At 46.1% G+C, this 13,527-nt stretch overlaps 1 protein-coding gene across 1 annotated transcript; it reads left to right on the top strand.

Moving 5' to 3' along the window:
- The first annotated feature begins 365 nt into the window (after nucleotides 1–365).
- STARD6 (StAR related lipid transfer domain containing 6) lies at nucleotides 366–12,964 on the top strand. The gene is made up of 5 exons (XM_066618071.1): nucleotides 366–658; nucleotides 8,405–8,531; nucleotides 9,528–9,645; nucleotides 11,689–11,782; nucleotides 12,820–12,964. Exons 1-5 carry the CDS (start codon nucleotides 366–368, stop codon nucleotides 12,962–12,964), a joined length of 777 nt encoding a protein of 258 aa, XP_066474168.1.
- The last annotated feature ends 563 nt before the right edge of the window (nucleotides 12,965–13,527 follow it).

Here is a 13,527-nt window from a genome sequence, read left to right as displayed (position 1 = left end):
CCCCACTCTACTTTACCTCTTGGGGGGTGCCCCAAAGAAACTTTGTACCCCCCCATGTGCTCCTTCCCAGCCTTGGCTGCAAGAAACTTCCCTCCACCTCCCAACGCTGGAGCAGAAGCAGAGCACAAACACGAGTGACCAGCCCTCCCTACGTGTGAATGTGCTGCCACGCGTCTTGCTCCCCTGCCCAACGTCAACACGAGTCACCAGCAGTCCCTACGTGTGAACGTGCTGACAAGCGTCTTGCTCCCCTGCCCCGCCTCTGAGTCCCGCCCCCGCCGGAACCTGGGTGGTCCTCCTCCTAGCAGCGCCTTACCTGCCCGTCCCGCCCGCCGGTTTGAAAGGCAAAGACCACCCTCTTCAAAATGGCGGCGGGCGACCTCCGACAGCGCATGCTCGGTCGCCCCGGCTTCCTCCGCCTGGAACTACAACTCCCGGCAGGCCCCGTGGCCAGGTGCATCACAATGCTTCTGGCTGCAGCATCTCCCCCTGCTGGGATGCAGGAGTCGCTGGGAGGAGGAGGGCTGGAGGCGCCGGCTGGAAGGGATGCGGCGCAGGCAGCGGGACTACGCGCCTTCCGTCCAGGTGGGAGGCGCTACGGGGCTCGGGGAGGGCGCTCAGTTCTCGTCTTCTTCCCAGCCTTGCCCTGCTCACCGGGGTGCCTTCGGCCAGGAAGGAAGGAAGGGATGCAGTTGGCAGGAGGCTGGAGAGCAGGAGGCAGGACCAAGGAAGAAGGTCTTGGAGTGCAGTCTTATTTATTATTATTATTATTAACAGTATTTATATTCCGCTTTTCAACAAAAAGTTCACAAAGCAGTAGTCCTAGACACACTTACTTACTTACCTGGGGAAATCCCACTGACTCCAGTGGGGCTGGCTTGCTTCTGAATAGACCCAGATTCCCCTACCTAGGATTCCCCTGATAGTCCTTAAAGAACTTCAAAGGTGTGTGTGTGTGTCTGTTTGCTGCTCTGTGATTCAATCCTATGCACACTTTAAGTACCTGGGAGTAAATCCCACTGACTCCACTGGCACTTGCTTCTGAGTAGACCAATTAGGATTCCCTTGATAGTCCTTAAAGAGCTTCTAAGGTCAGAGTGTGTGTGTGCGTGCTGCTCTGTGATTCAATCCTATGCACACTTACCTGGGAAATCTCACTGACGCCAGTGGGGCTTCTGAGTAGACATACCTAGGACTGTCCTGATGGTTCTTAAAAAATTTACTTCTGAGTAGACATACCTAGGACTGTCCTGATGGTTCTTAAAAAATTTTCAAAGAATTTGGAGAGGTGTGTATTTCTGATTAACAGCACAGCCCTATCCACACTTTCCTAGGAATAAGCCCCATTGACTCTAATGGGACTTACTTCTGAGTAGACATGCATAGAATTGAGCTACCAATCCTCTGCACATTTACCTGGGAGTAAATATATAATTCTGTTGAATTTACTTCTGAGCAAAACTGTCTAGGATTGGGTTGCATATTTCTAAAACAGAGAATCCCGAGGTTCTTGCATTTTTGTTCTGGAAGATCCACCATCTTGAACATCAGGTAAAGGTTAGTTGTGGCTAATGAGTGATGGTGGTGAGGAAGGAATTTTATATGTGTCCAGGGGCACTCTTCAGATTAGTGAAGTTGGTCCTTAGTACCGAATTCCTTCCATGAAGATCAAACAGTTTCCTGTTTGATTCAGAGGTGGAGAAAGAATGCAGCTTGATTCAGGATCTGAGATTTAAAGAGGGCTGAACCTCACCTGGACCACTTGAACAGTCCAAACAGAAGAGTCTGGTGTGCAGTAGTGGGCTGTCACTCAGAGATCTTCAAGCAGAGCTTGGTCAGTCACCTGTCAGGAGTGGTGTAGCTGTTGCCTCCCCTAAACAGGGGACTGGATTAGAGGGCCTCTGAAATCATTTCTAACTCCCACATTCTACTATTCCAATGGCAGGTCCAAGCCATTGAGAGATTGTCCTTGCATATGTCCATTTCAAACATCTAGTTGTGTGCAACATGTGTTCAGCTGCCCCTTTCTCTCACATTTGAGACACAAATACAAATAAGGAGGTGAGATTTGCAACTCATATACACAAATACCAACAAGAAGCTGATACTTGAACAGTTGTGCACCCGAGTACATAGTGTGTGCCACTGTTTACAGGGACATCACAAGTTTGGTCCTTCAGGTGAAGTGCAACTCTGCCCAGAAGCTGCTCCAGCCAGAGGAACCACCCTTCAACAATGATTCCCACCTTTGCTTCAGTTTGTTGACCCTCACCACTTGACTGTTGAGGAACTGGTGGTCCAAGAGCTGTTTTGGGGTGCAAACGTCCTCCAGTGGAGTGAATGGAAATCACTTTCATGAAGATGGTGGCATAGCTAGAGGGGGTGCAAAGCACTAAGTTTTGCAGAGAACCTCAGCATGGCATGTAAGCGGCCCCCTCCCTCCCCTTTGGAGCCATGCTACATGGTGGGGGCAAAATGGAGGCATTAATCTCCTTTTTGTTCCCATCACCCAGAATGGCTCCAAAGGAGAGCAGCTGCTTGCATGCCGCACAGAGGCTCCCTGAAAAACTTAGTGTTCTGTACCCCCTCTAGCTATGCCACTGCATGGAGATCATATATGGGTACACTCAGGAACATCATGTAAACCAGGCAACCAGGTCTCTAGTGATGAAAGCTTTTGAAAATCAAGCATCATCATGACAGCTTCACCTCTTCTGCAGAGACAGGAGTGGCCCCATCCATGAGGTGATGTAATGCAGTTTGCATCAGCAGTAGATTGCTGGTGGCAGGGAGTGGTAGATTCAGGGTGCCACTCGACTTGAGTTCACTGCCACTGTTGCCTCCCACCAGCCCACCATGGACACAAGCTGCATGGGTTTGCATTCCAGCCACTAAAAGCAAACAAAGTGGGCATGGACAACATCCGTGCTTATTTTCCTCAAACATGGAAGTGTGAGATGCCCAGTCCTGTTTACAGGGAGCTCACAAACAAAGGAGCTCTTTCATTTGTGCAGTTCCTTTAAATAAAACTGGAAGTCCTTCATTTCTGCATTTGAACAAGCCATGAGGAACGTGGTGGGGTTTGGGGGGAGGGGGGGTTGGTAGCGCAGAGGTGGCAGCAGCAGACCAAAGGCAGCATCAGATGGTATTCCAAGTTGCACCGCTCCTGTGCATATATGGTCCTGATATATGGGCTCTGTTTGTAGGGAATGCAGGATGAAATGTTGAAAACTGGCTCTTATGTGCCTGTAGATATGCAAAAGGTGTTTTGACAGTCACTGTGAGAGTCTTCATGGCAAGAGCATTGCACCAGGACCAGGAAGATGGAGGATCAGATTTTTGCTTGGCCATGAAGGTTACTGGGTAACCTTGGGCCAGCCACCTTCTCAGCCAAACTGGGAACCAATGCATGCTACTCTGAGCTCCTTGGAGGAAGGATTGGATTTTAAAAATAGAAACAAGATAATAGAAACAAAATTAAACATTTCTTTTTTTTTTCCCTTTGTAAAATGCGGTACCATTTGTCTGCAGGAATCATGGGACCCTCATGAAGACTATCGAAGAATTTCAGCTGACGTTTCAAACAGAATTTTAATGCACATCAGAGATGCTTCAGGGTGGAAAGAGATAAAACATGGAGTAAGACTGCAGGCAGTTCATCTTATTAAGGCTATATTTCACTCGCAAATAAGACCTCAGAAGTCATTAGCCCGGAAGAAACTTTTCTTTAATAGACAACATATAGCTGTGTTAGTTCTCTGTGACTTACTGTGCAATCCAACCTGAGGCTTTGGCTGGTACAGTGCTCCCTGCACCAACCCAGAGTGTTGCAAACATGCGCTGGCAGCACCAGTGGGGAGGACTGCACCACCTCGCCAATGCTGTATTCAGGGCTGTAAGTAAGCCTCCAAGCTGCATAGGGGCTGGAAAAGAGTTGGTGGGAGGGCTGTTCTGGAGACAGAGTGGGCATGTTGTTGGATGGGGGGAGAGCGGAACAAGGGGTGGGACAGGACCTGGAGGGGGCAGGATCAGTGGAGGCTTCCTCCGCCATAATCTAACCCCCTTCCCAGGCCAGGCAGCACTACATGGAGCTGCTCAGAGCTCTGCCAGCTAAATAGCCTCATTGTGCTGTCTGGAGCATTATTTGGGGTAAGGGATAAAAAAGTCCCTGGCTTCCTACTTCCTGGTTTCTACCCTGTGCTGGATATAGCACAGGCCATGGGTCCTCACTGGGACAGTGCAAATTAGCATTGGACTGTTAAAAGAGTTGGGGCAAAAGAAAAAAAACCCAAACATATTTGCCCCATCCGAATCATACTCCATCTCCCAATGCCCGCTTTTTGGCTAGTTAACACCCTCTTTTATCTCTAGAAACAGCAGCTGTGGTGTGCAAAGGAATGAACACAGAACTCCTTATCTATAGCAGTTAACCAAATTTATTGCTACAAACACTTATTCCCTGCAAGTCCTCTTGTCCAGAGGCTTTCCCTCCCCAAAACTCCACTTAACTTAGTGGGTAAAGGTTCAAAGCCTCCAGTCCAAGTCCACAGTCTAATTTCCAAAGCAGAGTCCCTCCACTGTGTCCTCTCCAGCATAGTGTCTCCTCCAGCAGAGTCCTGGCAGTCCTCTCTTCTGCATCCTCCAGCAGAGTCCTGACAGCCCCCTTCTTCTGTAGGTCCTGGTCGGTCGGTCGGTCCATGTCCATGTCCATGTCCATGTCCAGTAGGTCTGGGGTCCTATAGGTCTGGGTCAGGGGTGCCATGGGTCAGGTACTTTGCTCCTGCTGAAGCTGCCTTTTATTCCTGTATGTCCCATTATCCAGATGCAGCTCAGCTGTGAGCTACTTCCTTAGCTCATTCAGAGTCCCATCAGATGAAGCTCAGGTGTCCATCCAGGTCTCCATTGGCCTTGATTGATTACACCTGTGGAGCCAGCCCTTCCCTTCCCAGAGCTTTCAACCAGCTGTCAACGCATGGGAATTGCTGTCAACACCATGTCATCCACCTGAGGATCTTCTGATCTTCCATTACAATATTTTTTAAAAAAAGTTTCCTGCCTGATCATTGGGAGGCAATTCTTATTTCTCACAGGCAAACTGAGGGCCCAATTGTAACCAGCGCACCCTGGTTCACTGCTAGCGTGCACTGTCGCAAACGTGTTGTAAGGAACATTTGTGGGCCCTAGTGCTGGTGCTAGCCCAGTGCAGGTTGGAGCTGGATTAGCGCCAGTGGAGCACTGGAGCTCCACCGCTTGGTGGTCACGTGGACAGCCTGGTAGTAGAGAGGTAGGTGGGGGCATGGGGGAGACAGGGAGGAGGCATTCTGGGGAGGGAGTGGCGCAGGAGGATGGGGGGACTGGTGGAGCTTTGCTCCACTGGATCCTGAGTCTCTGTGTCAGACATGGAGGCTCTGAATTCTGCACTGACCCATTGCAGGGCTACTTGCTTTACCTGGGGGGAAGGGGACGAAAGTCCCCTTCTCCTGAAGAGGCAGTGGAGGTTGCCTGGGATACGCTGGTTTCAGTGGCAGCCATTTTTGTCACCGCTGCAGCCCTGCGTGCCAGGCAGCTCAGGACTGGGCTGCCCGAGTATGGCTATTAAATTCGGACTGATAATAAAATAATACATTTGAAGGGGGGGAGGTTCGGGGGAGGTCATGATTAAAACATTTCAGAGGCAAAGACATTTGATTATTGTTTCTTCTTTTTTGTCCATCTGAGAAAAACGTTTCCGTGTTAATGAAACCTTCAATGGACTACTCGGGACACATGTAAGAAGATTTATTTATTATGTTTCTGTGCCATTTTCCTGCTGAATGAAAAGTGAGGCAGCTTACAGAGAAACACAATGACTTGCAGTCTGAAGATCAAATTTTGTTCAGCTCATCATGAACTCATCATGAAAGTGGATGTCTTTGCAAAAATCAGCTGTGTGTATATATCAGAACTGAGATTACGGGGTTGGGATTTGGGCCATGATCCCCTTGGATCATTCCCCCTCCCCATGGATTCCATTTAAAGAAGAACAGCTTATCATTATGAAACAAAGTAAAGTCCTCTCAAATGGGGATGTTCTGGTGAATATAGAAGATACAGCAAATGAATATAAGTCCAAATTAGACAGAGATTTGCAACAGGTGATAAAAGAGTGTATGGAGATTTGTATTGAAGGAAAGAGGTGATTTTTCTGCCTCTCTGTTATAAGAAGATTGTCATGAGATGAGCTTCCAATGGCATCTGACTCTGTGGAAATTATTTCAGATCTATGGAATAAGAGAAATAGAATAGTTGGTTCTGTGAGGGTAACAAATGGGATTTTATATATATGCTGTGGCAATGTAATGCAGCAACATGTTTTTGGAAGATGCTAAGTGAAGAACTGAATAGGATATTTGGATCAATAATGCTTTCTTAAACCTAAGTCCTAAAATCTGTCTACTGAAATGTGGAAGGGTGCTCATAAAAAATGCAGGGGGTACTATTGTACAGTGGGTCCACCCTATCTGTGTAAGAACATAAGAACAGCCCCACTGGATCAGGTCATAGGCCCATCTAGTCCAGCTTCCTGTATCTCATAGCAGCCCACCAAATGCCCCAGGGAGCACACCAGGTAGTACCCATGGATATGACCTATCACAGGTTCCAAACCGTCATTTGGAGGACCCACAGAAGACCTCAGGATGCTGGACAAAGTGCCTTCCAGTCCCATCTAGAGGTGTGTTCTGAGGCGCAGGGTGTCTGCACGTGGCTTGCCTGTGCCTCTGAGAGGCCCTTCCAATTTGCCAAGAAACATTACAGACATGAGAAGAGCCCCGCTGGATCAGGCCAATTGCCCATCTAGTCCAGCTTCCTGTATCTCACTGTGGCACACCTAATGCCTTAGGGAGCACACAAGGCAACAAGATGTCTTCATCCTGGTGCCACTTTCTGGCATCTGGCATTTTGAGGTTGCCAACTTCTAAAACCAGAAGGTTGTACATACCCATTATGGCTTGTAAACTGTGATGGACTTTTCTTCTAGGAATCTGTTCAATCCCCTTTAAAGGCATCTAGGCCAGACACAAATACCACATCTTGTGGCAAGGAGGTCCACAGACTAATTACATGCTGGGTAAAGAAATATTTTGTCTGTCCTAACTCTCCCGACATTCAGTTTCAGTGGATGTCCCCTAGTTCTGGTGTTGTGTGAGAGGGAAAAGAACATTCCTCCATTCACTATACTAATCCCCTGCATAATCTTGTAAGACTCAATCATGTTTCCCCTCAGGTGCCTTTTTTCTAGACCGGGGGTGCCCAAACCCTGACCCCAAGGGCCATTTGCAACCCTTGGGGGCCCCCAGTCTGGCCCATGGGGAGCCCCCAATCTCCATTGAGCCTCCGGCCCTCTGGAGAAGTGCTGGGGCCCATGCTGGCCTGATGCAACTACTCTCAGCGCGAGGACCAACTGTTTGACCTCTTGTGCGAGCTGCAGGCATCCTCTGCTGCTTGATGTTTTATGTCTGTGATGCAGCAGCAATAACGAAAGAAAGGCCAGCCTTGCTTTGCGCAAGGTCTTTGCGCAAGGCTTTGAGCTATTGTGACACCTTCATTCATTCATATAAGTTTCATCTCTAATAAATTCAGCTATGTAAATTTATTCAAATTTTAAAGGTAAATTAATTCTTTTTTTCCAGACCCCCAACACAGTGTCAGAGAGATGATATGGCTCTCCTGCCAGAAAGTTTGGGCACTCCTGTTTTAGACTGAAGAGCCCCAAATGCTGTAGTTTTTCCTCATAAGGGAGATGCTCCAGCCCCATAATCATTGGTTACTCTCTTCTGCACCTTTTCTAGTTCCACTATTTCCATTTTGAGATGTGAACAGAACTGGACACAATACTCCAGATATGGCCTTACCATTGTTTTCTAGAATGGTATTATAATGTTCATGTTATTCTCAATCCCCTTTTTAATTATCCTGAGAATGGAATTGGCCTTCTTTATCACCACCACACACTGGGTCACACTTTCATCGAGCTGTCCATCAGCACCCCAAGATCTCTCTCCTGATCTGTCACAGACAGCTCTGAACTCATTTGCCTATATGTGAAGTTTTGATTTTTTGCTCCAATGTGCATGACTTTACACTTACATTGAAACACACCTGCCATTTTGCGGCCCATTCTCCCAGTTTGGAGAGATCCTTCTGGAGCTCTTCACAGTCCCTTCTGGTCTTCACTGCCTGGAAAAGTTTTCTGTCATCTGTAAACTTGGCCACCTTGCTGTTTATACCTGTCTCCAGGTCATTTATGAACAAGTTGAAAAGCACAGATCCTTGGGGCACACTGCTTTTCACCTCTCACTATTGTGAAAATATGTAATCATATCCAATTTTTGGAGAACTAAGTTTGTTTCTGTATCTAACCTAGATACCGTGTTGAAGCAGTAATGGAAGCACCAGTTGAAAAACTCTTCCCGTTTATTCACCTTCCTGAGTACCGAAGCAAGTGGGACAAAGGGCTGCAGCAGTACAAGGTTATAGAAGTAATAGACCAGGTGATTTAGTAAGTTAATGCAAATCTGTGGCACACGGACCTATAGGTCTTTATTTTTTTCAGCCTAAACTTTGACTTCTTAGCAGGGCTAAAATGTGGGATTTGGTGCCTTTGATACTGGTGTAAAGAACTGAGTATTCTGATGGGTGCAGCTTTTTTTGTTATAGTGCTGTTGTGGTACATAAACTGATACTTTCCAAAATGTTAAAGATATTGTAGCCACAAGTTTACACAAGTCAAAGAGAGAACTCTTTTTAATGCACAGAGCTAGCTTGCAGTAGTAGCACTGGAGGCCTTCATTTCGTTCCGCTTTACTCTGCATTGATTAGACCTTACCTGGAGCACTGTGTCCAGTTCTGGACACCTCCTTAAGAAAGATGCAGCCAAACTGGAGCAGGTTCAGAGGTGAGTGACGAGGATGATCCAAGGACTGGAGAACAAGCCCCATGAAGCAAGGTTGAGGGAATTTGGTATGTTTAGGTTGGAGAAGAGAAGGCTGAGGGGGGATATGATAGAGCAGATACCTGAAGGGGATGTCATATGGAAAAACAGACAAATTTGTTCTCAACTGCCTCTAAAAGCAGAACTAGATCCAACAGGTGCAAACTGCTAGAGAAAAGATTCTGACTGAGTATCAGGAAAAAATTCCTGTTTGGTTCAGTGAGCACTTACACATTGCCCTCTCTGCCTGGAATGGCTCTGACACTGAGGGAGGTGTTGCTTAAACAGCATGTTGTGGTGCCTGCAGTACATAACCACAGTACCTGTCCTGATCACTCAAAAATATCTTTGCGCCCAAAATATCAGCATCGTTTTACAGTTCAGGATCCAAGCGGGGTCATTTGGCTAAGGAAGTTCAAAATCATGATCCTAAACACTTTTTTCTTGGAAGCCAGTTCTGTTGATTCAGGCAAGAATGACTGGATCCTCAAAACAGTTTTCATCTATGGTACTTTCATTTATGGTTAAATACTTCTTTTTAAAAATTCAATTATAGGACACTTCCATTGTTCACAGCATTACACACAGTTACGGCTTGGGACTGGTGTCGCCCAGAGATTTTGTCTTCATCCTGCACATTAAAAAATACGAAGGAAATCTTTTGACCACTAACTGTAAGTAATCATTACTCAGTGAGAGGCAGTGAATTGCATGGATGTTATCCCATCGAGCTATTCCACCGAAGAAAGTGACTAGAAAGGTAGCTGATCACGTGTGTTTCGCCTGATCAGCTATCCTTCTAGTCACTCCCCTTGGTGTAATATTTCAGTGGGACAACATCTGTGCAAGTCACCTTAAGCTCCCTGGAGGAAGGGTAGGATAGCAGTGTGGAAATGAGAGAAAAAAGCCATCTGCCTCACACCCTCAATATCTCCCCACAAAAGAAATCAAGGACTAGCACAGGAAAGGATCATATGTATTATCTCAACTTTCCTCCAGGTAGCTCAGAATAGCATATATGGGGATTTCCTCCATTTTTCCCCCCCTCACAACAACCCTGTAAGTTAAAGTGACAGGACATCACCTAAAGTATACCTTTGTCTAGTTCAGGGCTTATTTTTATTTTTGAAAAGCAGGTTCATAGGGGCGTGATCCAGATTTGTGACCACAACCCCGCCCCCTCCCCAGCTGTGGGCCCTTTAAAGATGTGCTTTGCTACAGTGGTACCTTTGGGTATCCATACATGTTCAGCAGCAAAATGATGAAGGTAAAGATTTAAACCCTATCTGTGGGCCAATCTTGCATGGTGATTGATAGCCATGTGCCTAGTACTTTAAAATCAAAATACTTTACATCCCAGACTACATGAAGATGTAGTTAACAGCTCAACTAGTTTGATGGAGAGATAAAGAGCAGGGATTTGAAGCTAATTCTTTCTGGTCCAAGTCAACCCCATTCTCTACTCCATATACTGCCTCTGCATAGAGTTGTAAGGACCCAAAGTCCAGAGATCAGCCTGAGTCACCCAGAGCACAGTTTGTCTCATACGGAAGGCAGGTGTCATGCAGAGACTGGGCCTGCTGAGAAGCAACTTGAGTCATCCCTGACACACCAAATGTGAACAAAATGTACAGTGATCACAAAGGGAGATGCAATTGAGCACACCATCTGCCATCTAGCCCTTGGTTGTATTCAATTCCAAGCATAGACACCTTGACCATTGTTCCACTTAGTGTGATTGCCAGCAAGACAATTCTCTCTTGCACTGATCATATTTCCAAATCACCAAATCTGGATAAATGATTACCCTGCACATGCCCGATCTCGGAAGCTAAGCAGGGTCAGGCCTGGTTAGTAGGATGGGAGACCGCCTGGGAATACCGGGTGCTGTAGGCTTATACCATAGTCTTTTGAGACTGAAGGTTGCCAACCGATTAAGTCAAAAATAATGATTGTTCTTCAATAGAAATTTTCTCTCTCCCAAAAAACTCCTAGAATGAAAGTGATGGCTTAGGACAGTGATGGCAAACCTGTGTCAAAGGTGACACACCATGACATTTTGGTGACATGCCAGCATTCGCCAACAGCAACTATTGTTGTTTTACATGTGTCTGAGTTTGTTTTGCTTGTATTTCATTTTTGTAATTATTGGATGTTTCTTTATATAATACATAGCACCACACATGATTAGTGATTGGACTGTATTTTTCAAAAAATAAATATGTATGTAAAGAATTGTTTCTCATTTGTTTGGGTGTGTGTGTGTGTGTGTGTGTGTCTTAGAGAGACAGACAGACATGCCAGCAGAGTCAAGTCAATGGAGTCAACATTTTCCAAATTGTTGACATGCCAAGCCCAAATGTTTCCCCATCACTGGTCTAGGACAAATAAGTGATGCCTCATGCAATGGATCACTATCTTAGATTTGTGAGGGCAATTAGTATAAATCACTTTAATGATCTATCAGTAGCGTCACTGGGGGGAGTGCGGGCTGCACCGGTTGATGAGCCGGGGGGGGGGGGTGACACCAAGGTTTCAACTTGCCTCAGACTGTTCCACTTTTGGCCCCAAACTTACGCTGGATAAAGCGCAGGCCCTCTGGCCTGCCTATTTCTAGCACAAGTTAGAATTGTGCCCTGTGTTAATTAGATTATGTCCAGCTCAACATGCTAGCTGTTTAAAACAGATTTTAAATTCCATGTTGTTCTGTCCCTTAGCCATCAGTGTGGAACATCCAAAATTCCCTCCAACATCACAATATGTTCGTGGTACAAGCTTTCCTTGTGGCTATGCTGTACATCCTTTACCAGGGTAAGTGTTTTGCAGGCTATAGTGCAGAAAATGGTCAGTTGTCACAACTGCTTCTGACCTGGAATTCAGAAGAGCTTCTCTGTAACTTGATTGGGCTGATTCACACGCAATAGTCTGGCATTGCATGAATGAGCCTTGTGCTCCCTCCTCCCTTCATGTTCTGCTTGAATGAACTTCTTCTGCTTCTGTAGACAGCAGTTTGATGTTCTGTCTGAACTGACAAAATGCTAGTTTCTGTGGAGCTCTTCAAACTAGATTGAAAACTAGGGTCATATTTGTTCAATTGCAAGTTCCTCAAGGCAGAGACTCTGTATTTTTACATTTCATGACAATGCCATAATAATAACAACAGGTGGTAAAGCTATGGCAACAGTGTGGGAGGGACAGGGTGACCAGATGTCCTCTTTTTCCAGGACAGGTCCTCTTTTTTTAGCCTCATGTCCTGGAAAAACTTAAATGTCCTCCTTTTCACTATGAGCAGGCTCCTGCAGGCGGCACATAGCCTTCTTTAAATTAATAAATTATATGAAATATAGTTTTAAATTTAATAATAAGTAGTACAATGTTTAAATTAACCACATGAAATTAATATGTGTGTTTTTAGCTTTTATTTTGTTTTGTCCTACATGGATGTCCTACATTTTGGGGTGCCTTGTCCTCTTTTGCGGTTATGACATCTGGTCACCCTGGGTAGGGAAGAGGCAGAAACTCAGTGGGCCAACTGGAGAGTGAGGCCTAATGTAGTCTGCACATCATTTACACTGCAATTCTCCACTGGTAGGCCTCCGTATCCATGGATCCGGTATCCGTGGTTTCAATTATCTGTGGATCTGGGGACGGGGACGGGGACGGGACGGACCTCATGCCTATTACATTTCTTTTTTAGTTGTAGTGGTGGCAGCATGACTGCTTCTTGCTTTAACTTGCTTAGACTGAAGACGCAACATGCAAGCAACCAGCCTGCGCGCTAGAGGGAGACTAACATTAACAGGAAGCAGGAAATTATTTATCAATAAAAGGCAATGTGTTTCTTTCAGGAATCCAAGCCAAAGCAAATTCGTGGCGATCCTCCAGGTGGACTTGGGAGGAATGTTACGGCCTGCAGTGATAGATTCGGCAATGCCTGCTAGCCTCATAAACTTGATTACGGATTGCCGAGCTGGAATTAAGTCACTAAAGTGAAGCTGCTGAGAGCCTACCAGACGGTGGAAGGAAATTGATCATTAACATGAATGCAGCTGTCACTGAAGTTTGGTTTAATTTAGAGGCTCTTGGGGAATATTTATTTCTTTTGAAAACTGATAGCCTGCAATTTCTCCTCCCACGCAAGAGGTGCTCAAGGTGACCAACAGTGTAAAAATTAAAAACAGCAATAAAATCACAGAAGCAGAGCAGGTATCTAACGTGGTCGCTTGCCTCTGCTTCTTGTCCCTCACATGCCAGTTGGTGCCAAATGGCCCAAGGAAGGGGTGGGGGGAGGAGGAGGAGGAGGGCCCAGTCCTGCAGAAGCAGAGCAAGCATCTGATGTCTTTGTCTGGCTCCTCCTCGAACATGTTCAGTGGTGCAGTGTGAAACACAAATTGCTCTGTCACGTGGTACATGAATTACTAATGGTTTCAACATTTTGTCTCTGAAATGAGAGCTGCTCCCAGGGCACTGACAAATATCATGTAGTGAAGGAACCAGTCCTCTGAACATTGTGCTGGGTTAATGCACAAACATCCAATCATGCAGGATGATAGGTT

This window comes from Tiliqua scincoides, chromosome 2 (assembly GCF_035046505.1).
Source record: "Tiliqua scincoides isolate rTilSci1 chromosome 2, rTilSci1.hap2, whole genome shotgun sequence".
Classification (NCBI taxonomy): Eukaryota; Metazoa; Chordata; class Lepidosauria; order Squamata; family Scincidae; genus Tiliqua; species Tiliqua scincoides.
This window is presented reverse-complemented; position numbering and strand designations above follow the sequence as displayed.

What these genes read in the sequence shown, in the direction of transcription:
- STARD6 (XM_066618071.1), top strand. Translation starts at nt 366, where the DNA reads ATGGCGGCGGGCGACCTCCGACAGCGCATGCTCGGTCGCCCCGGCTTC. An exon ending in TTATAGAAGTAATAGACCAG is followed by an intron (nt 8,532 to 9,527) that starts GTGATTTAGTAA and finishes ATTCAATTATAG; the next exon opens with GACACTTCCATTGTTCACAG. An exon ending in GCTGTACATCCTTTACCAGG is followed by an intron (nt 11,783 to 12,819) that starts GTAAGTGTTTTG and finishes TGTTTCTTTCAG; the next exon opens with GAATCCAAGCCAAAGCAAAT.